Source organism: Pristis pectinata, chromosome 5 (assembly GCF_009764475.1).
Source record: "Pristis pectinata isolate sPriPec2 chromosome 5, sPriPec2.1.pri, whole genome shotgun sequence".
In the NCBI taxonomy this organism is placed as follows: domain Eukaryota; kingdom Metazoa; phylum Chordata; class Chondrichthyes; order Rhinopristiformes; family Pristidae; genus Pristis; species Pristis pectinata.
In genome coordinates, this window is record NC_067409.1 from 90,115,341 (window position 1) to 90,138,134 (window position 22,794).

The following is a 22,794-nucleotide window of genomic DNA, read 5'->3' on the forward strand; positions in this document are numbered from 1 at the left end:
TTCATTGGTAAAGTAACTGATCAAACAAGGCACAGAGGACTGGGAGTCTACTAAACTGATACCCACCAAAGATGATTCAGTTTACATAACTGGAACAGCAATCTGTTGCTGCTCGATATCAATACTCCAACCAACGCCCTGGAAGCCTCTTTTTAGAATATGCCTAGTTACTATTTCCTGGCGACATATAATGAAATTTACTTTTGTTTACATATACTAAGAAAATGCTACCGCCCTGTCATTTTATTCCATATATAAACCATGCAGTTGTGATACAAGATGTGCAGAGTTAGGTCTGGCACAAGAAAGCAGACGGGAGTACCATCTCATAGCAGAAGTGGTAAGGATTTTCCCCCTAGTGTATAAGCTTGATCCTATTATTGTTCAAGCCACCGAATCCCTATTTGAAAATGGAGTTTGGGTGTGTTCCACGTTTATATTTGGCTCTGTTTTCTTCTTTGATCATTTTTCAGTATTTCATCAGCTTATCTGGGTGTATATACACGGGGTCGAGGCAAAGAATATAGTATCCACGTGTTAGATTGTTTAATATTCCAGTCAAATTGTAGCGACATAATAAATCAGGGATCATATGAGTAATAATCGATGGATTAAAACGCCACTTTATTCAATGTTCATTGCCTATGTATTAAGTTTGTCATACTCTCGCCCACATCCGGTGTTAAATGAAACCTTTGCCACTGAGGTAACTTCACAAAATGGAACTGGCTTGAAAAGAAACTGTTAATCGTGAGCCCGCTCAGTGCAGGGTTGTTTAGGGTAGATGCTTTAGAAGTTGCAGTGCAAAAACAAAAGGCATGGACCGCATTCAACCTCCGCCCCAGTGCAAACCATACGCTCTGCGGCGATATCCAGTGGTAAACGCTGCATTAGTTACAATGCCGGGAGAAAAGTACTTCGAATGCAGCGCAGTAGAGCTGATCGTTTGTGCGCCTGAATTGGATTGCGACCATTTGTTAATAACACGTGTGTCGCGATGCAAATAATAGCCCTCGTTCGATCCGCCTTGTGCTCAAAAGTGGGTGAATGTGTTGTTTTGCATAACGCAGACTGCTCGGTTCTAACCATTCGGAGCGGGGTCCGAGAGCCCCTGGAAGTTGCAGTGTGTAAGGTTGATTGGTCTGATGGGCGGATATTTCCTTGGGCTGCTTACAGAATGTGATGAGAGTGAAGACGCAGTGGGGAGAAGTGACTGACGCACTGGAGACAGGTACCCGAGAACAAGCAGCAGCTCTCGCATTATTCTCTACCAGCGTCTCTCACTCTGGAGCTGGGCTTTGGGTTAACCAGCCGCAATATTGCTCACCTCCACAAACACTGATCACCCATAAACGCGCACATACACACGCACGCACACACACACACACACACACACAGAGTCAGCCAAACTGAGAGCGGAATGCAGCAAATATCGCAGTGGCTGCCGAGAAGAAATACTGGTTCGCCTTTATAAATTGCCGGGACTGCAAGATTCTTCGCTGCTGATGTGTGTTTGGGAAGATGGGGACCTTTCCTGTTTCTCTGGGTTGCCTTTTTGTCTTCTGCGCTCAACTGGGGGTTTCATCCCAAGGTAAGTCTGCGACTGATAAATAAGATTTCAACGTTACTGAACAACAGTGACTGAAATTAAAACGAGAGAGAGATACGAACGGACAGTGGCTAAATATTGAATTATATCTATGGGTCGAAGGTTGAAGTGTGGAATTCAGAGAGACCAGAAAACGCCCTGAGGAGTTGGGAGTGGAAGGGTGAGATAAGGTTTTGGGTTATTACCTAAGGATAGAGTCGGTTGGGTAGTTATTCGGATAGAGCGAAGAGATTAATTAGTCTGTTTGATAACAGACTCGCAGATACGCGGACCATCAGTAAGCTCCTGCCTATCTCGCACATTCCCTGTCTGCCCCGGCAGCTTGAGGTTAAACGACAATTAACGTTTTGCATTGTATTCCTGCAAGATAAACAAGGCACGTTTCGGTGTTTCATATGCCTGTTCATATAGGAAGGATTTCGTTCTTCTGTAAATTCCGGGGAAATGAAGGATTGAAGGCAGACGGGAGGGGGATTAAATGTGAAACGGGAAAAGGAAGAAGTCGAACGGATGGGGGAAGAGTTGGGATGCTGGATTGGGAGAGAGAGAGGCGGAGGGATAAAACAGCAGAGTAACAGGGACAGTGAAGGAAAGGTTAAATAGCAAAAAAAAAGGTCGAGGGAATTAAATGATGTACCACTGGAGAAAAGATATGTAGGATGAATAAATAAATCTCCCGTCACTTGCGATTACTTTAAGTTCCCGCGTAAGAAGGTTACATTATCTTAGGATGCCGAATCTCATTGGTATGCACTGACTGACTTGTATTTTAGAATGTATTATTGTTAATCTTTATTATTAATAATGCATGCATGGTGAAAGCGGATGGAGAATGCGGACTGATTAATAACTGGATCAACACAAGGTCTTAAAAACAACAGCGGGTCCAGCTGTTGCGCGCCAGAGCGCTGCATGTGGAGAGAATGGAATCAGAGAGCTCTCTATGTTGATAATGTGTCCAGTAAATGTTTGAGGCGGAGAGTCGCGCTTCGGCCCGTGTTAGGGTGAAAATCTGAACGCTTGTTGATTTCAGCGCAATTCACTGAATTCCCCGGAAGTGTAACGGCTAGAGAAGGAGACAATGTGGAAATGGCTTGTGCATTCAGAGGCAGCGGCTCCCCGTCCTATTATCTGGAGATCCAGTGGTGGTTCATTCGAGCTCCCTTGGAGCCGGAGTACAGCCCAGAAAACAGCAAAATCCAGGTACCGACCACTCGACTGCTCAAAGGGTTCACAGTGCTATCGATCGCATCAGCCATCCTTCTCCCTTGTCCCTCATGCACACTCACGCACACACACACACACACACACACACACACACGCACACACACACACACACACAAACTCTCACTTCCACGCATCCTCGCACACATACATACCCCGAACCACATACTCTTTAGCACCTACATGCAAACACTCCATTACACGCTCTCTCAAACTATCGCACACCCACTTCCTTTACTCATGCTCTCAACCCAGCACACATCTTCGCACACGCTATCATTTCCGTGACACACACTCGCCTACTCACTCTCTCAACGGCAAAACGCTTTCGTGGATACATCGTGGATACACACAGACACACGCACTCTCATTTACCCCCCTAACACACACACATGTAAACACCAACACACGACGACACAAACATTTGCCCTCTCACATCTGCACACCCTTTCACAAACACGACCACACACATTAATTCACTCACTCACATTCCTGTCTCATCCACACACACAAACCAAACCCTTATTCACAACTAGACATTCTGACAAAGACACCCATACATTCCTTACAATCAGCCCACCCCACAGACACTCTCACACACCATCACAGGCCCTTACACATCTTTATGTGCCCTCCCTCTCACACACTCCCACATCCTCTTGCACATTTCAGGGTGCCCCCGCCACACACACACCCTCATACGTCACACACTCCTTCATAGCACCCACATGTACACTTCCTCACACACTTTCACATACTCTCCGACACATCCAACACACACTGCTTCACATCCCATCACATGCCCCCTTCACACCCCCATGTCCTTGCACATGGACACTCAAACACTCCCGCGCATTCTGTTACAAACGATCACATTTCTTTGCACATGCTCCCACACACTCTCCCTTACACACCCTCTTGCACAGAATCTCATACATTCACACAGCTTTGCACACTTCATAATACATCACTCTTCACATACTCCTTGAATACAGCTGCACACACCTCACCAATTCACACTCTCACCCATTCACTCACACATCCCTACATATACTACCATATGCACTCACACCCAAAAACCACTCCTTTACACTCCCTCACTCACACTGACACACGCTCATACACATTGGCACTCTTCTATATACACTTACACTTCCTCATACACATTCACACTCCCTCATGCACCCTCAGAGCATTTCACATCCCAGCTCCCTTTCAATCTCTCATGCACACTCACACCCCTTCATGCACTCCTTCATGTATCCCCATCAAACACCAACTCCCTCACACTCCCCTCTCACACCCTCATTCATTTTCATCTATCTGCACACACCCTCACACATCCCCCACATAACCCTCACATATTCTCAGTCTTCCTTACACACTTCCTCACACATGCCCCCACACTTTCACACATAGTCCTGAATCCTCTCTCTCACACACACCTTCACACATCCTTGCATGCCCTTATTCTGCCTTATACACTTATGCACACCCCCACACATCCCCTTGCACACCAGTCCTCATCTCACACTCTCTTATTTGTCCTCATTTCAAACTCCTTCCCACACTCTCATCATCATAAAGCACCCTCACTCTCCTGTACACACCCTCACACACACTCTCACACAACTTCAGTCACCTTCTCATTCCTTCATACACTCCTACCCTTCCTGGCACAATGTCTCATATATTTTCACACTCACACACTCCCTCACACAAAGCCCCACACATCCTCACTCAGCCACATCATCCCCCACATCCTTATGCATCTCCACACATCCTCACACTCCCTCATACTCCCTCACACATTCCTCATACATCCTCACACACTCCCTCACACACTCTCTCCCACTCCCTAACATGGTCCCTCACACACCCTCACATACTCCCTCACACACTCCCACACTCATTCACACACTCCCCCCCACACTCCCTAACACAGTCCCTCACACTCCCTCACACTCCCTCGCACACTCCCTCACATGCTCCCTCACACTCCTTCACACTCCCTCACTCTCACACTCCCTCACACTCACACTCCCTCACACACTCTCCCACACTCCCTAACACACTCCCTCACACTCCCCCACGCACTCCCTCACACTCTCTAACACACTCCCTCATGCACTCCCTCACACTCCCCCAGCCTCATGCACTCCCTCACACTCCCTCACACACCTCCTCACACTCCCTAGCACACTCCCTCCCACCCACACCCCCTCACAAACTCCCTCACACACTCCCTACACTCACACACTCCCCCACACTCCCTCATACTCCCTCACACTCCATAACACACTCCCTCATACATCTTTACACATCCTCACGCTCCCTCACACTTTCATATCTTACACTCACAAACCTCTGCACACTCTCCTTAATTCAGTCTCTCTCCCTTCCTCACACACTCCCTCACACTCATGCTCGCTCACACACTCATACATCATCACACTCTCTCACTCCCTCACATACTCCCTCACACACTCCATCATACATCCTCACACTTACACACTCCCTCAACTGTCCTCACCCTCACTCCTTCCACACACTCCCTCACAGATGCTCTCACACATTCTGACACTCCCACTGTCCCTCACACACTCAAACATCCTTACACTCACACACACCCTCATACTCCCTCATACTTTCATACCTCATACTCACAAACTTCCCCACATTCTCCCTCACACTTCCTCTCTCCCTCCCTCACATACACCCTCACACATACTCCCTCACTCACACACTCCCTCACACACACACTCCCTCACATACACTCCCTCACACACACTCCCTCACACACATACTCCCTCACACACACACTCCCTCACACACATCCTCACACTCACACACTCCCTCACACACACTCCCTCACACACAGCCGGTCATACATCCTCGCACTTACACAGCCCTACACACACCCCCACACAGACCCTCATGCATCCTCACACACTTTCTCATAACCCTCACGTACCCTTACTCTCACTTGCATGCAGTATGCACCCTCATATACTCCTCCTCACGGACTGTCATGCACATTCACAGATTTTTCCAACCTGTATTATTTTACTGTTTTTCGTCCAATACTTCGATAAATTGACCTATTTAATCCTGCGCAATGATTCCGTGGAGTTAGCTGGATTTGGAGAGGATTTATCGGCGGCGTCTTCTCTCCGCCATCCTTCGATGCAAATCAACCGCTTTGCAGTAACACGAGCTCATCAAGGGAAACGCCAGCATAATAAAAACATAGTTGGGTGTAGATCAAAACGTGCAGCTGACACTCCATGGTTGTTTGATGTTTTTCGATGTGAGTCTTTAAATGATGAATGTGACAAAAAATGTGCCGTTACTAAGACTAATAATCTACACGGTTTAAACGCGCTGTACTGTTTTCTTCGAAATCTATAGTCTATAACTGAGCGATGCTTTCATTCATTGGGTACAAGCTAGAACCCGTCTTTGTATTCTGGCACCTCATTCCAAATTGGAATAAATCTTGTCAGATTCATGGACCTGATCGAAATGGTAAAGATCGTGCCTCTGTGCCCGCGCCTTCAATGAAAGCGGCGTGCGATAGAACAGGGAAGGGATCCATTGCCAGGGGAATGCGATCTAAATCCGCGAGATGTGAGAGACTGCGGGGAGCTGTGGGCAATGGCACTTGATAGGGGTCGAGGTTAATCCAGCCCAGGATTTGATTGAATTGCAGCCGATTTAAGGGATCAGATTATGTGGCCTTTAGCGGGCAGACCGTCTAATTCCAGTGTACCGCACAAACTCAGGCAGGGTTGATTGCTGACTCCGCTCACATCTAATTACTTGAATAGCTTATAGACCGTGAAGGAAGTACAGTATTTGGGAAAAGTTGGGTATTTACTGCCTCATGACTAGTATTTATACACAGGAACTTTCAAGCATTTCGTGCGAATGAGTCAGCCATCATATAGGGGACTATGCTGTACCTGAGTACATATGGTTCCATCGTTACGCCCAATATAACGTCAGATAGAGTAAACAAGAGCTAGAATGAAAAACACATTTTAGTCACAGTGATGGGGATTCTCCATCGTTTGTATCAGGCGTAGAACCTCAAGTGAAAAGGGTCTCTTTTAATTCTATCCTCGGCATCTACAGTATCATATGGATGATGTCTGTATCTCATGATGTGTTCCAACTGTTTTGTCTTTCATACAGTTGGACACTTTGCCACAAAGCGAAATGATCAACGACGAGACGAAAATAAGTGTGAGTAAAGGCCTCGATAAAGGGAGAGGCGGGGCAGATGACCGCACAGCCGTATTCTATTAAAGCAGATGTGGGAATCTTGGAATCCGCGTGAAGGGCGTGGCCGGGGATATCAATTTCTTGCCTGTGTTCAGTTTCTGACACAGTCGGTTTCTGAGATACAGTCAGTCCTGCGGGCTCTGCATGGACCATTTGGGAATGAGATGTGGTCAGTTTCTCGGAGGTGTTTAGAAACCAGCCAGAATGCAAAACAATGCCTTCCAGGGAAACCGTGGGTAGATACGGGGTACTTCAAGGCCGCAAGGCTAATCACACTAGTGACAGACTCAACAGCTGTTTTGTGGGCCTTTCGTTCTCTAGCACAACTCGACAAAGTTAAAGGAAACTGGTATTTCTATGAATACAATGACATTTAGTAAGTGGCCTAAATGTAAGTTCTATTCATTCTTAAATGTATTTAGAACAATGGATGATGTTTCTAATTGACAATCACACTCACGGAAGGAAAATTCATTATCGCATTGTGTAGTGAAACATACAACGGAGATTCACCATTGAAATCCCCTCGAACCACCTTGTCATTATGAATTTAGTCGGAGGTACTGTGCCCTTGAATCCAATCTGAATCAAAGGAGATCCGGTACCCGAACTAACCCCAAAGTCGAGTTACCAATAATTTAGAACAGATACCCTCCCCAACCCCCACCCCGCTGAAGTTCTGACTCTTGGGCCTTTAATTAGTCTGATCTAACCCCACGTCATCTGACATCAAGACTGATGCACTGGGCCCACTTCCTTGAAGCCTGCACATCGACCGCTCCCAGTCTCCAGTGCCAACGTTGCCATCTTACTTCCAGTGCCTCTGGCAGCAATCTCATTGGCTCTGCACCTTGCAGCATTGATTCACTCACCTCCAGCACCTTAAACTCTTCCAGAATAAGCCGCAGATCAACTCGTGCCATTAACACATTGGATAATTGCAGGAAGGAGTGATGTGACCTGAGAGTTGGCAAAGCCTTTATCATTTGTGATGTTCTTCCACACAGCTCAACGTGCTTTGGGGGAGGGGCAGGGGATACCTTTTGCAAGATACTCGGTGCATTTAGAAGAAATCCACCCATGCTCTTGTGGGTGATGTTACTTTGGCGCTGCGGGGGAACTGACGCCGGATGGCGGCGGCAATGAAAAATGTTGGTTTAGATGGTGATAATGGTTCATTTATCTGGTGTTCATTTCATTCCCCCTCCTCCCCCCGCTTTTGTAGACAGTGAAAGTGATGGGTAGTGACATCTCCCATAAACTTCAGATCTCCAAAGTGCGGAAGGATGACGAAGGGCTCTACGAGTGCCGGGTGACCGACGCCAACAATGGGGAGCTGCATGAGTACAAGGCTCGGGGCCGTCTCTACGTGAACACGAGCTATGCCCGGGCCCTGCAAGCTCTCGAAGCTCCGCCGTTGTCCCTGCACGACGGCAAGGGCTTGCGAAGTCCTCCCGCGGCTGCAGGCCTTCCCAGCGAGCGTCCAGGCCGCCGTTCCCAGAGCAGCAGAGAAACGAACGAAGGGCAGGCAGGGGCAACCTCCAGACCAGCAGCAACAATCCTCAGGCAGAGCGCCACATCCACATCAGGTAGGCAAGGCACAGCCTTCAACAGTAGTGCAACCATCAGGCAGGGCTCGCTCACTCGACCATCTTCTATCCTCGCTGATAGAAAAACCATGAAATTATGTTGCTTACACACACGCAAGACGATAGTTACATCATGTATTTAATATTAGCTGCAGAAACATCGTCAGTTTGTATGGAGACCTTTATCAGATGCGTTAGGTGTTCCAAAGTGTGTTTCTTTAGATGTCAATCATTGTTGTTGGAAATGCATCAGTTAAATCCGTGCTTAGCAATAACCAGCAGAGAGCCTTATATTGTAAATGGTCTGTTATTTCAATTGCTGTTGTTGCTTTTGTTGTTGTTAATGCAGCTTAAGGGAAAGATGTTGACCAGGATACTACAAGCTATTTATTGCTGGAGCGTATGTAAGCCAAAAGTGGAGCTATGTAATAGTTGCCATGTCCACACAGTGATATCACAGAGGGGAAATTCCAGGAAAGTGTGCAGCAAATATTTATTGGAATGGTTTTAGGTATAAGGGATCCAGTTGCAAAGCTAGACTGGAGAAGTCGGGGCTGTGCTCCTCAGAACAATGGTTAAGAAGAGGTTTACAAGACCATACTGGATTTAGCCGGAGAGAAGTTCTTCCATTAGTGGAGGGTACATAATTTTATGTCATCGATGAAGCATGGGGGAATACGACGGAACTTTGTTCAGCAGCGAGTCGTTATGATCTGGAATTCACTGTCTGCAAGTATGATGGAAGTAGGGCTTTCAAATGGGAAGGGAGAGAGAGAAAGCAGGAGAATGGAACTGATTGGATTGCTCTGCAAAGAGACCACGTGAAATTGATGAGCTGAAAGGCCCCCTTTGGTGTCATGTTTATTCATAAAGTATATGTAATATGCATATCGTTCTTTAAGTATACATGCACATAAATAGTCCTGCTTAGAGTGAACTGCAGTGCCACCACAGGCCACAGGAGTCAAGCGTGTGCAGGATTATGAGGAAATCCTCCATGTTCCACTGAGATCTTGAACGTAATGAAATCTATTTGTAAGTGAATGCCATTATCTGGGATTATTTTAAGTATATTGTAAACAGAATAAAGAACCACGTGATGCCAGCCCAGTCGGCTCTTGGACTGGGTCACGTGAGCTGCAGTGCTGGGCGGAGTGTTTCAACAATGGCTCGCTGCAAAATGAAGTAGGTAACCGCGCTGAAAGTAGTAATAAATTCCGATATAAAAATGTTTTTCATTTAGCGTTTTTAGCCGTCTAGTCAGCTTTTGTGCGTTTGGATTACCTCATCTTTGTGTTAAGGTACACCTCTTCACCCCGAGATCAACTTCTTCCGTCTCTGTGTAATATATTTGGGCGACTTGTGTAAACGTAATACTGATCAGCCAAGATGTTTGTATTCTATGATAATGTAATATCATTATAGCATATCTGTAGCACTGTATGTATTTTGTACACTGTTATGTGCGCTTGGCTAATGTACAAAGTATAGCTTCTTTTAACAAAACAGAAAAGAACTGATAAATCGGATGGAGTCCCCTAAGGCAAAGTGTTAGCGCAGGCTGATTGTTAAACTGCAGACTTCTGCAAAGAGTCCGGGTATTGATGATGCACCAAGTACACTGTGTTCATTCTGTTCTCTTCTTTCATTAATTAGAGGTTGCCTCTGAGAATCCTGCGCCCTTAAGATCATTTGCCGCCCCTTTGCTTTAATCAGGGTCGGACTGTATGCCATGTTGTTATTTGGAATGCATGGCAAGCCAAGCGATGGGCATTGACAGAAAATGCCAGCGTTAATTTGAAATACATGCGTTGAAAGTATAAACGTCTCTAAGAAATATCGGGAAACAAAATCTTCCAGGATGAGCGAATATTTTAACTTCTTCCGCAGGGACGACGATCGTAGCTGCAAGCGATGGATTAGGTGTCCTGCTTCTATTTTGTGGCTTTGTGAAGGATGCTTTGCTATAGTCTTAGTGCTGACTTTTCCACTATCACTTTCTCTTAAAGCAAAGAGCGATTGGATGGTAAAATCCACGGAATGGACTGCACAATCGACTTTAAACCCTTCTGCACCCAATGCACTGTAATTCTCTAGAAACGAGAGCCCCCTAGAGAAGAGCAAAGCAGAGAAATAAAGCACCACTTGACGGCATTGCTCAGGAGATTTACTGCAAATGGATTTGATAACGATAATGAACAACGCTTGGGGCAATCCGTGTGCAAGATTACAAGTGTAGGGGCGTCCTCGGACGCAGTTGTGCACTCGGAGATCACCGGTGCAACTAAATCTGTCAACTAACACATCGCCTCGGTGCGAGACAACTCAACCTGTGTGCAAGGTTTTAACTGCACCATCTCCACTTTCATGGTATCTTATGCGACCTTTGAAGATTTAAGAAGTCTTAAATCCATCCTAAGTTTCTCTGTAAATTTGTGCAGGATTCTCATTGCAATAGAGACACCTTCAGGACACGTGCGACCGCGTTCACCATCTGGATGTTTCATTCTTTTCCTGTACTAGTTTGATATAACAATCCGTTGGAATCTCCTGTATGTGCAGAAGCGACCTAACACAGATAATTTGCTGCTTCTCGGTGTGCTGTCGTTATTATCCTTCCCCACAGAGGGCCCAACGCTCTCCTCTGCCATTTCGATGCAGTTGTAACACCAGTACTATTTTATTTTTACAACTGGTTAAATCTAATTTTAATAATGCGACACTGTGTGATCCGTTATTTTTTCACTTCTATTAACGTAATCAATCAAAGCTCTGGACAATCTCCCTTTACCGAAATGCAAGTTGTGTATCTAAAACAATTTTCGTACGGTCTGTGAGTGAACGACACAAACAGAAGCTTATGGTATATTGTGAGTGTTTTATTTTTTAAAAAGAGAAAATAAGAAAATAATTGAGAATTATCTTACGAATCGCGTTGACGTTGACTGGGTTATGTTTAATTTCTCTGTAATAAAATGTCATCTTCGTGTAACTCGCCCTCGCCTAATCCCAACACGGTGAAAATTAGACTGCAGAGATGCCAACCGGATATATTATGTAGAGACTAAATCACTTGGAATTAAACAAAAAAAAATCAAGGACAATGTCCTATTATTTTTCATTTCATTTGTTTCTATTCGCAATTAAACAGAAACTCCTAGTGGGTTTAAATATTAAAATTAAATGTGCAAGTTATGTGCCCCGCCCCCAATCGCCGGTGTTAATTTTACCACCTCATCGTCTTTTATTATGTGGAAGAGGTTATAATGAAGTTAATAATGCGACATCTGTTTCTTAAAGTTATTTCTTTGTTTATCAACCGTGTAGATTTTAGGGAACATTCTCAGTGCAGGTAGCCATTCTCACAACCGGAGCCGAGCTGTACACTGAAGGTGAGGATTGTCTTCATTGCTCCAGTTCACAGTGTATGTCAGTGGATACGATTTCAAATAATGCATCGGAGGTGTTTCTCGCGTCGAAGCATCAGTTTGCTTCATGTCTTTCTTGCATGGAATTGAATACACAGGCAATGGAGGGAGTTGCTGAGGGAATGCCGCACTGTCAGAGGTGTTGCCATTCGGAGGAGACTTAAATCAAGCCCCCTTTCTCAGAAGGAGTTAAAAGATCTAAAAGAGCAATTTCAGAAGAGGTGCATGGGAGTTAACCCGGTGCTCCTAAATCAATATAACTAAAAACAGATTATCTGCTTATTAGTTCATTGCTGTTTGTGGGATCTTACTGTGCACATATTGGGCGCCAGCTCTAAATAACAACCATCACCATCCATCAAAAGTTCTTCACTGCCTACAGAGTAGGTGAGGACTGTAAGGCCAGTTATCCATGTGGAATCATAGCCCAACAGAACACAGATGGATGTTACTCAGCCCAATGTGCCTGTGCTGGTTCTTTGCAGAATTATCCAATATCTATCCCCTTTATCTTTCAAGATAAAAGATGTGTTCACCCAATTTGAAAATCAAATTAGCACTATCTTTAAGTAAAAGAAAAGGGCAAATTATTTTCTTCATTTGTTAATCAACCTGATGCTGGGTTATAAATTGCATAGATATGTATTTAAAGCTTCTCCTGCACTTGCTGTGTCTCTCATAATGGTACAGTTATCTGATGCTCTCAGAAAACTTCATGAAGACAACACCCCTTTAATTGGTTTGATCTCTGAATTCTGGCTATGAATGATCAATTTAAGCAGATGAGTGAGTTTCAGAAGTGCTGAAAAGTCAAGATGACCGTCAGTCAGCTGTTTTCAGAAGCTTTGAATAATGCCTGCAGCTGGAATTGGTTCAATATTACTAAAAGTGTAAGAAAGAGAGAGAAAGAGAGAGAGATCAGTGGGGTAACAAGGTGACACACTAAATAAAAGTCAGCAACTTGACAATGTACAAGATGTGAATGCAACCTTCAAAGCAGAGCTGATACTTCCAGTCACCCAGTTGACTGCACAAATGAAGTGGGTTATTGTCCTCATATTTTCTGTATTCCTGTAATGTTGATGGAAAGGAGTTATGTTGAGCTTAAGAGAGAATGAACTTCTCACCTATAACCCAAGATTTCTGATGAAACTTTTACATCCAGTAGACAATATTGAGTTTTATTCATCACTAAATTTTCATTTGGTCCCAGGTAGTATGGTTTCAGGAAAAAATAATGCTCTTAGTATTTTCTTTTAAATATTTTAACCAGAAATCAATCATGCCAATCAGTCAAGTTCTCAATCAATATTTAGGATGATGAAGTGTCATCTGTGGCTCAGATGGTAATAATCATACTTCTGATTCACTAAGCTCTCTTTTTAACTTCTGAAACTTCTGGACAAAGCTTTAGGCTGATATTGTGGGGGAATGTTTGAGGTGCTGTCTTTGGATTTTAAACTGACATCTAATCTGCTCTCTCAAGTGGATGCAAAAAATCCATTGAATGTTTTAAAAACTACATAGAGTTTTCCCCGCTCCAGTCAACAGTTATTGCTCACTCAAAGTGATTACAAGTGCAGATTTGGCTATTGTTAAACTAAAGTTTCTGGGAGCATCCTGCGCAGGAACTTGCAGTTGTGTTTTTTATAATGATGACTACACTTCAAAAGTACTTCCTTGTTCGGAGTTGAAATACAAATGTGAATGCTGAATATCTCAAATGAAAACAGAAAATGCTGAAAATATACAGCTGATCAGGCAGTATATGTGGAGACAGAAAGGTAGTCAAAATGTCAGGTCAATAATCTTCAATCAGATCATTCTCTTTCTCTCTCCACAGATGCTGCCTGACTTGCTGAGTGTCTCCAGCATGTTCTGTTATTTAATTGATCTGGAAATATCTGAAAGGGATGTGGAAGGCACACTATAATAAAAAAATGTTTTTACATTGCTTAAGGATGCATTTACACTGCAAATTTAATCTTAGTGCAACATTTCTTTCCAACATTCCTTTCCAACCCAGATCCTGGTTGGAATATAATGAGCCATTTCTGGTGGAGAAACTGTAACATCTCTTGGATACACACTATTGTGTAAGCTAAATGTGAAACCTGGAATAGAAAGTGTGACAATGCATTAACCCTGAGGAATTCATAAACCTGATCACATTTTCTGTTATCCCACAGCACTCTGATGCTTTCCTTTCTGAGCAGGTATCTCGTTCCCTTTTGAAAAATACTATTGATATGAATTTCACCACTATTACAGCAGTGTAGTTAATGCATATTGTCAGAACACACAGCAATGTACTGAATGCATATTGTCTGAACATTAACAATTTTGAAATAAAAATGCAGCTAGGGATTTAATAGACATTTTTTAACATTTTAAATCTAACAGGTATTTCTGAAACTTGGTCTTCGCAGAACATTATTCAATACAAAGAAAATTATATATTCACCATTTTAGAACACTTCAAGATAATCGACTTCAAAATCGCCAAATTTCCCTTTGTTTCTTAAAGTTTATGATATGGTCTGCTGTTCACTTCAGAATATCTTCAGGTTATATTTGAAGGATACTCCTCATTGCTACAAATTAGGTTTGCCTTTCCATTAGATCATTGTTGATCTGTACAATCTACTTAACACAATTATGAGATTGCTAACAATAAAAAAAAACATTTTCAGTTGTTAAAGTTTTCTGTTGATCATGACTAACCATTAAGGGAGAAAGAGTTGCAAGTTTCAACTGTAGTAGTCCTTCCTGGTCTTCTTCCTGAATGGCCTGGCTCCGACTTTAAGCTTAAACAGTATTTTACTGGAGTCCACCACTAGAGGGAATATTGCCTCTGTATCATCCTGACTAAATATTTAAGCAATGTAACACCAGCAGGATCACTTCTTAATCTTCTCTACTGAAGGAAGCAACAAAAACATATCTGTGCATAGGAACATCAGAAATTAAAGCATGAATAGACCATTTGGCCCTTTGCGTCTGGTGTACCATTTAATAAGACCATGGCTGATCTTTTACTTCAGCCCCACATTCCTGTGCTAATACCATATCTGTTGATCCCCATAATATCCAAAGATCTATTTATTTCAGTCTTGAATATCTTCAGTGATTCAGTCTCAACACTTGGATACAAAGCTCCAAATATTCATCACCCTCTGGGTAAAGAAATTTATCTTCATCTCTCTCTGAATGGCCAACCAGTAATTCTGAGGGAATGACCCTGGTTCCTGGCATTGCATCCAAGAGAAACATTGTGCCTGCATCCACCCAGTCAGCATGTTTCACTGAGATCACTGTTCATTCTTCACTCCAGAAAGCATATGCGTAAATCTGCTCAATCTTTCCCCACAGGGCAAATCACCAATCATATGATTCAATCTGCTCAACCTTTGTGGCACTCCCATTGTTGCAAGTATCTCCTTCATCAGGTAGAACGACCAAACCTACATGCATATTATAAAAGAGGTCTCACCAGGGCAATGTATATTTGCAGTAAAACATTTTAACCGCATGTTTAATTTCAGTGATTTGCGGGCAAGGATGCACAGCTCCCTACACCAACATATTTTAATTTCTCACCATTTAAGATAAAACTCGGCTTTTCGGTTTTTCCTGCTAAAGTGGATGACCTCACATTCTTCCGTGTTATGTTCCATCTGCTATTTCTTCATCCACCCATGCACCCATATCAGCTTTCAGTACTATAATTTCTCAGCAAATATGAATTTCTTTCAGCTCCTCATTCTCACCGGATCTATCACTCTCCACTATCTTCGGGAAGTTTACTGTCTCTTCCCTGAAGATGGTCATGAAATAATAGTTTAATTTCTCTGCCATTTCCTCAACCCTCCCCCCCCCCCCATAATTTCCCCCGTCTCCGTCTGCAAGGGACCCGCGTTAACTTTGGCAAATCTTTTACTTTTTCCCTATCCACAGAAGGTTTTCGGCCTTTCTATGTTTCCTGCCTTCTGTCCCCGTTTTTTAAACCTTCGGCAGTGTGTCTGCACTGCACCATCTTACATCCTTCCTCGTGTGATGTGGGCAGCAGTGATGCAATACTTCAGATGCATTCCAAGTAGAGCGTAATAGAACTGTTGGAAACACCCACGTCTGCGCTCCTACGCCTAGTGATGAAGACCAACCTTCCATTCGCCTTTCTGACTATTTTTGTTCTGCCTACCCAATAAGCCTTCATTGATTTACGTACAACCTTGCAATCCTCCTCCTCTCCCTCGTTCCTTGTTTCTGACCGTTTAACCTTAACCAGTCTTCCTTTAGAAGAAGTGACGACGGCTATTATTCTGCTGGATCTATGCTGCGTCGCTGTCATGACCAATATCGTTCTCTTAGGTGCAATGCCCAAACCTAAAAGCAATCCTTCTGATCCGACCTCGCCAAGATTCTGCAGCTGAAAAATAACTTGCTCACTTTTATTCTCAAAAATAAAAGTTAAAAAATCACATTGTCAATTGAAACTTATTGCAACACCGTATTTAGAAATATTGCTCTGGCAAAGGACCGTGTATGCTCTTTTGAAAATCATAATATTTAAATGGTTCCAAAGTGAATGTTGTGGATGTACTGAGTGTTTAAATAAATACACAGACAAAGCATTCTCATGAAGACTGTTCATTTGAAATTTGTCATGAATTAGTATGCATGTGTGGCAAAGAGTATTCGGCAGAATTCGACTGCGTAAAAAAGTATTGGTAGGAGGATGGAGAGACCCGTTGGTGTTGCTGGTACACCTCAACGTGTCCTGACTTGAATTCTCTCACTACCCTGAAGCATTTACTGACAACCGTTAAGCCAGTAGCTGAACACTACACTTCCACTACAATCAAGTGTATGTAGGTATTTGTACGTACATAAGGTGAATTTGAAGGAAGTGTTTAAAAATAAATCGGCATAAAAAGACACACTGGTCCGCCAAAGATCTTGGCTGTATTACGTTCTGTGTAGATCTGCACGTATTATTGGTTGCAATCGGAAACAGACTATTAATAGTGAATGTCGAGTGTCTTTATGTTGGTCTTCTAATATATGTTCCATATACTCCAAAGTTGAGAGGAATGACGAAGTTAATATTTCTTTAACTATTTATTCTCGTGATGTGAACATAGATAGCACGAATGCCGTTGAACGAGTCTGCTAATATCTGTTATATATTCAGATCATTAAGGCAGTTGCAGAGATGATCGACGAGTAACTCGTAAAATATCGTAAGTCCTTTCGCATTTGCTACCAACTTCTCCACATTACTTTCTGATTTTTTTTTCGTGACTGGTGAGATATTGAGTCTGTAATGTCTATGGGCGACTTTCACAAATATAACTCTATGTGGATTATACATTTACATCGATGACATTGGCCATATGCCAGGGAGTGAACATGTCATTTGAACAGCACCAGTTAAATCGTATCAAGCTGAGCACCTCATTTTCAGTAACCCATTGAAACATGTATTCGGAACTAAATAACGTGCCCAAAAGAGTCGTTTATATGCAGGGGCAGGGCTGATTTTCAAAGTGGTAATGGTTGGGAACATGTGGCAAATTGGGGGGACTGCCCGCGGATTTTAATTAGTTATATCAGTGACCACTGCGCCCATGGTATGTGCATTTGCTCTCTCCCTCTCTCTCTCGCTATGCGTTCTTTGTCTTCAAGTTCCAGGCAAAGAAAGCATGAGATATCCGTCCAGCAGCGGTCATCCAAGACTCGCAGCACCGGAGACAGGCGCTTTTTAAAAATGCAGAACCTGTACATCCTTTCGGCTGCCACCCCTCCGGACGGTCCACTCCCCGTATTTGCATTTTGTCACTGGAGAGGAGGGAGAGGAAAGTGTCTCACAAGCAAAATCAGGGATCACTGCTGTGGAGAGGCTAAGTGCTAACCTGCTAATTTGACTGACGTGTCACAGCCTGGTCCTCCAGACGATGCATGTTCAAGACCCTGCGCAATGTACGATTTTTTTAAACCTATTCACATCTTGCGATTTTTTTAGAGTGTTTTTCCCCATGAACATAATGGGAGATTTGCATGTCTGTTGCAAGTAACAAGAAAACACACGCCTGACGTGACGGGAAGGAAACTGTCCCATGAATTTGTTGACCTTTTGCTCTGCAGTGTGATTTCTCAGAAGAGGGTTACCGGGTCTACAGACTGCCACTGTCTGTCACTTTACATATATAACACGAGGTTAATCACCTTTATTTGGGATTACAACCTATGATTTATCTTTGGAAACCTAGAACAAGTAGTGAGGTAAAACTAGAAGTCATTTTAACCCTTATGGTATTCCTCGACTTGCTTCCCCATTCAAAAAGCTAGTTGGATCTTGCTGATGTTTACAACTAATCCATCCACCCAAATTTTGCAGGGTCCGATCTCAAGTATGCAGATCAGACCCTGACTGTGACTTTGACTCAAGCCTCAGTTGTGTGCTTTTGTTTTCACTGAACAGAAGAGAATGAAGGCCATCTGGTAGCCAAAGAGGTAAGTGCTTTATTCATGCTCCTGCTCCTGGAGATCTTACAAGGACAGTTTAGGCCTCACCTGTTGCTGACAATAAGGCCTGAACCCACGCCCATTCTCATGGCCATGGGCAGTCCAACTTTTCCAAAACTAGAAGCCTCTGTTCATTGTGCAACACATTAATGAGGTCATAAAATTAGTCCAGACTATCAAACACAGTAAGTGCAATTCAGTTACATGCATATTTTCATATACACTTAGGAACATGGCTGTAGGACATTAAGCCCTCTGAGACCACCCTGCCATTCTTTTATATCTTGGTTGGTCTGCATTTTAATTCCATTTACCCATCTTGGTTTCCTAACCCATCAGAGAAGTGGGTTAGGAAACCAGTCTCTCTGATGGGTTAGGCTCTGTAGTGTAGCGCTTAGCATAACACTATTACAGCACCAGCAACCCGGGTTCAATTCTGGCCACTGTCTGTAAGGAGTTTGTACGTTCTCCCCGTGTCTGCGTGGGTTTCCTCTGGGTGTTCCGGTTTCCTCCCACATTCCAAAGACGTACAGGTTAGGAGTTGTGGGCATGATATGTTGGCACCGGAAGCGTGGCGACACTTGCGGGCTGCCCCCAGAACACTCTACGCAAAAGATGCATTTCACTGTGTGTTTCGATATACATGTGACTAATAAAGCTATCTTGTCTTACAAGCACTTCACATGCAGAGATCTACTCACATGCAGGATATACTTACATGGGCCCAGTGGTACAATGGCAGTGTTAGGGATCCAATAATCCAGATATTGGACTAGTCATCTGGAGATAAAAGTTAACACCTACTGCAGCAGCTGGGGGATATAGGTTCAGTGAATTAAATAAATATGGAACTAAGAAACTAGTTTCAATAAAGCTGATAATGAAGCTGCCAGACTGTCATAAAACCCATCTGGTTCCCTAATGTTCTATCGGGAAGGAAAGACCTCGAAAATGTGGTTGACTCTTAAATGCACTCTGAACTGACGTAGCAAAACACTCCATTTGAAGGCAATTAGTGATGAAAAATATATGGTGGCTTTGACAATAGCAGCTGAAACTGGTCATCTATTTGTGGAACCTCAGGAGCTGGGGGAGATCTTAAACAGCTTTTTTGCATCAGTATTTACTCAGGAAACTGGCATAGTGTATATGGAAGGAAGGGAAACAAGCAGTAGTGTCATGGAATATATAGAGACTAAGGAGGAGGAGGTGCTTGCTGCCTTACAGCGAATAAAGGTAGATAAATCCCCTGGGCCTGACAAGATATTTCCTCAGACCTTGAGAGAGACTAGTGTAGAAATTGCAGGGGCCCTGGCAGATATATTTAAAATGTCCTTAGCTACAGGTGCGGTGCTGGAGGACTGGAGAGTAGCTCATGTTGTTCTGTTGTTTAAAAAAGGCTCTAAAAGTAAACCAGGTAATTACAGGCCGGTGAGCCTGACATCAGTAGTAGGTAAATTATTGGAAGGTGTTCTGAGAGATCGGATATACAAGTATTTGGACAGCCAAGGGCTGATTAAGGATAGTCAGCATGGCTTTGTGCATGGTAGATCGTGTTTAACGAATTTTGTAGAGTTTTTCGATGAGGTTACCAAGAAAGTAGATGAAGGAAAGGCTGTGGATGTTGTATACATGGACTTTAGTGAGGCCTTTGACAAGGTCCCACATGGGAGGTTAGTTCAGAAGGTTCAGACACTAGGTATCCATGGAAAGGTTGTAAACTGGATTCGAAATTGGCTGTGTGGGAGAAGACAGAGAGTGGTAGTGGATGATTGTTTCTCAGACTGGAGGCCTGTGACTAGTGGTGTGCCTCAGGGATCTGTGCTGGGACCATTTTGTTTGTTGTCTATATCAATGATCTAGATGATAATGTGGTAAATTGGATCAGCAAGTTTGCTGATGACACTAAGATTGGAGGTGTTGTGGACAGTGAGGAAGGCTTTCAAAGCCTGCAGAGGGATCTGGACCAACTGGAAAAATGGGCCAGAAAATGGCAGATGGAATTTAATGCAGACCAGTGTGAGTTGTTGCATTTTGGAAGGACAAATCAAGGTAGGACATCCACAGTACATGGTAGGGCACTGAGGAGTGCGGAGGAACAAAGGGATCTGGGAGTTCAGATACATAATTCCCTGAAAGTGGCGTCACAGGTAGACAGGGTTGTAAAGAAGGCTTTTGCATTCTGGCATTCATAGTATCAAAGTATTGAGTATAGGAGTTGGGATGTTATGGTGAGGTTGTATAAGACATTAGTGAGGCCAAATTTGGAGTATTACGTGCAGTTCTGGTCACCTAACTATAGGAAGGATATCAGTAAGATTGAAAGAGTGCAGAGAAGATTTACTAGAATGTTGCCGGGTCTTCAGGAGTTGAGTTACAGGGAAAGATTGAACAGGTTAGGACTTTATTCCTTGGAGCGTAGAAGAATGAGGGGAAATTTGATAGAGGTTTACAAAATTATGAGGGGTATAGACAGAGTAAATGTGAGTAGGCTCCTTCCACCTAGATTAGGAGAGATAAGTACGAGAGGACATGGCTTTAGGATGAAAGGGGAAAGGTTTAGGGGGAACTTTAGGGGGAACTTCTTCACTCAAAGAGTGGTGGGAGTATGGAATGGGCTGCCATCTGACGTGGTAAATGCGGGCTCACTCTTAAGTTTTAAGAATAAGTTGGATAGATACATGGGTGGGAGAGGTCTGGAGGGTTATGGACTGGGTGCAGGTCAATGGGACTAGCGGAATAAAGTTTCGGCACAGACTAGAAGGGCCAAATGGCCTGTTTTCCGTGCTATAGTGTTCTATAGTTCTATGGTTCTAAAAAAACAAATCAAGAACACAAATGTTGCACACATCCATACACCACCCATGTCACTCCATCTGAAGGAAGTGTGGGAACAGGAGTGCTCAGCATAACAAGCACCATGCAACAAATCCATGTTCTCCTCCACACCCCTCCCCCTCTTCCTCCCCCACACACACCCTCAGAGCAAAGCCTATTTCTTCCACCCAGTAAATTTGCTCTCAACTACTCATTGGATGGGTATTTTTTCTGGAGTTATCCGTTTTGCCACCAAATTTTTCAACTACCATCTTAGTCAAACTTTTGAAGGTGGAGTTCACATGAGTGACTGAACATACAGGGCATGAACAAGTTTGTAGCTCTTCTTTGCCTCTGCCATGTGTTGAAATGTGCTTTAACTGAAAAAAAATGCTTGTCCTTCTGGAAATGGAATGATGCACAATAGAATTTGATGTCACCAGCTCAATTATTTTCACAGCGATTGTAAACATTATTTGTGCTTTCCAATAATGAGTGGAATTGTATTGAAAACAATTCTATTGTAGCAACAAAAAGCATAGAGGAATATTACATTCCACACAAATCTTTGACTGGATGCACAAAAATTAAGAACTAGCACCTATTGGTTTTATGAGCTAAACCATTGATTTGAAGCATTTCTGAAATTGTCAACAGACAACAAATAATTTTGACATCTAAAACCTCCAGAAAATTTCAGTCATAAACCAAAACACTTCTATTCCTTTTCCTGAAGAAGACCTTCACCTTAGCCAGCTTTAGCTGTCATACACAATTGTGAATTTAAAAGAAGTTGAAAGCAGAGCGAAATAAATTTTATACATTAAAATAATCTACAGGCCAAGCATTTTCCTGGATTGACTGTCTGCTGTAATTTTATAGCAACATTTTTCAGTTGCCTAAGTATGTTTTTTATTGCAAATGATTTCAAATGTGCCAAAGGCCTCGTGCCTTACTCATTACCATTACTGATGTTGCAATAAGCCAATTACAAAGTAGTCTAATCACTTTAATGACAACAGTTAAAATAAATACACCATTGATTTTTCTGTTGTATTAGTGCCAATTGTCTTGAATTTCAGAATATATAGCTCTCACATGCCCGATGCCACCATATACCAGGACGTAAGGTAGATTGAAGTGAGGGAATCAATTGTTGAATGCCAGGTGTGATGGATGAGGCTTTATGCACAGCAGTGAAAAATGGTGTCAACAAAGATAGCAAGGATTGAGTAACTGTGAACCCCTGAAGACAGAGGATGGTTGCAACGTTCAAGAGTGGAGGGGTTAATAGTGAGATAGAAAGTTCTGT

The 22,794-nt window shown here is 43.2% G+C and overlaps 1 protein-coding gene across 1 annotated transcript; it reads left to right on the top strand.

The window, feature by feature from the left end:
- Positions 1-1,156: 1,156 nt before the first annotated feature.
- Positions 1,157-11,807, top strand: vstm2a (V-set and transmembrane domain containing 2A). Its single transcript, XM_052016538.1, has 5 exons — positions 1,157-1,591; positions 2,643-2,812; positions 7,031-7,081; positions 8,346-8,709; positions 10,600-11,807. Exons 1-5 carry the CDS (start codon positions 1,522-1,524, stop codon positions 10,677-10,679), a joined length of 735 nt encoding a protein of 244 aa, XP_051872498.1. The 5' UTR covers positions 1,157-1,521; the 3' UTR covers positions 10,680-11,807.
- Positions 11,808-22,794: the final 10,987 nt, after the last annotated feature.

Excerpts from the sequence above, each read along its gene's own strand:
- vstm2a (XM_052016538.1), top strand. The coding sequence starts at position 1,522 with ATGGGGACCTTTCCTGTTTCTCTGGGTTGCCTTTTTGTCTTCTGCGCT. Across the intron at positions 1,592-2,642 it reads ACTGGGGGTTTCATCCCAAG|CGCAATTCACTGAATTCCCC; the intron begins GTAAGTCTGCGA and ends TGTTGATTTCAG. Across the intron at positions 7,082-8,345 it reads ACGACGAGACGAAAATAAGT|ACAGTGAAAGTGATGGGTAG; the intron begins GTGAGTAAAGGC and ends CCGCTTTTGTAG.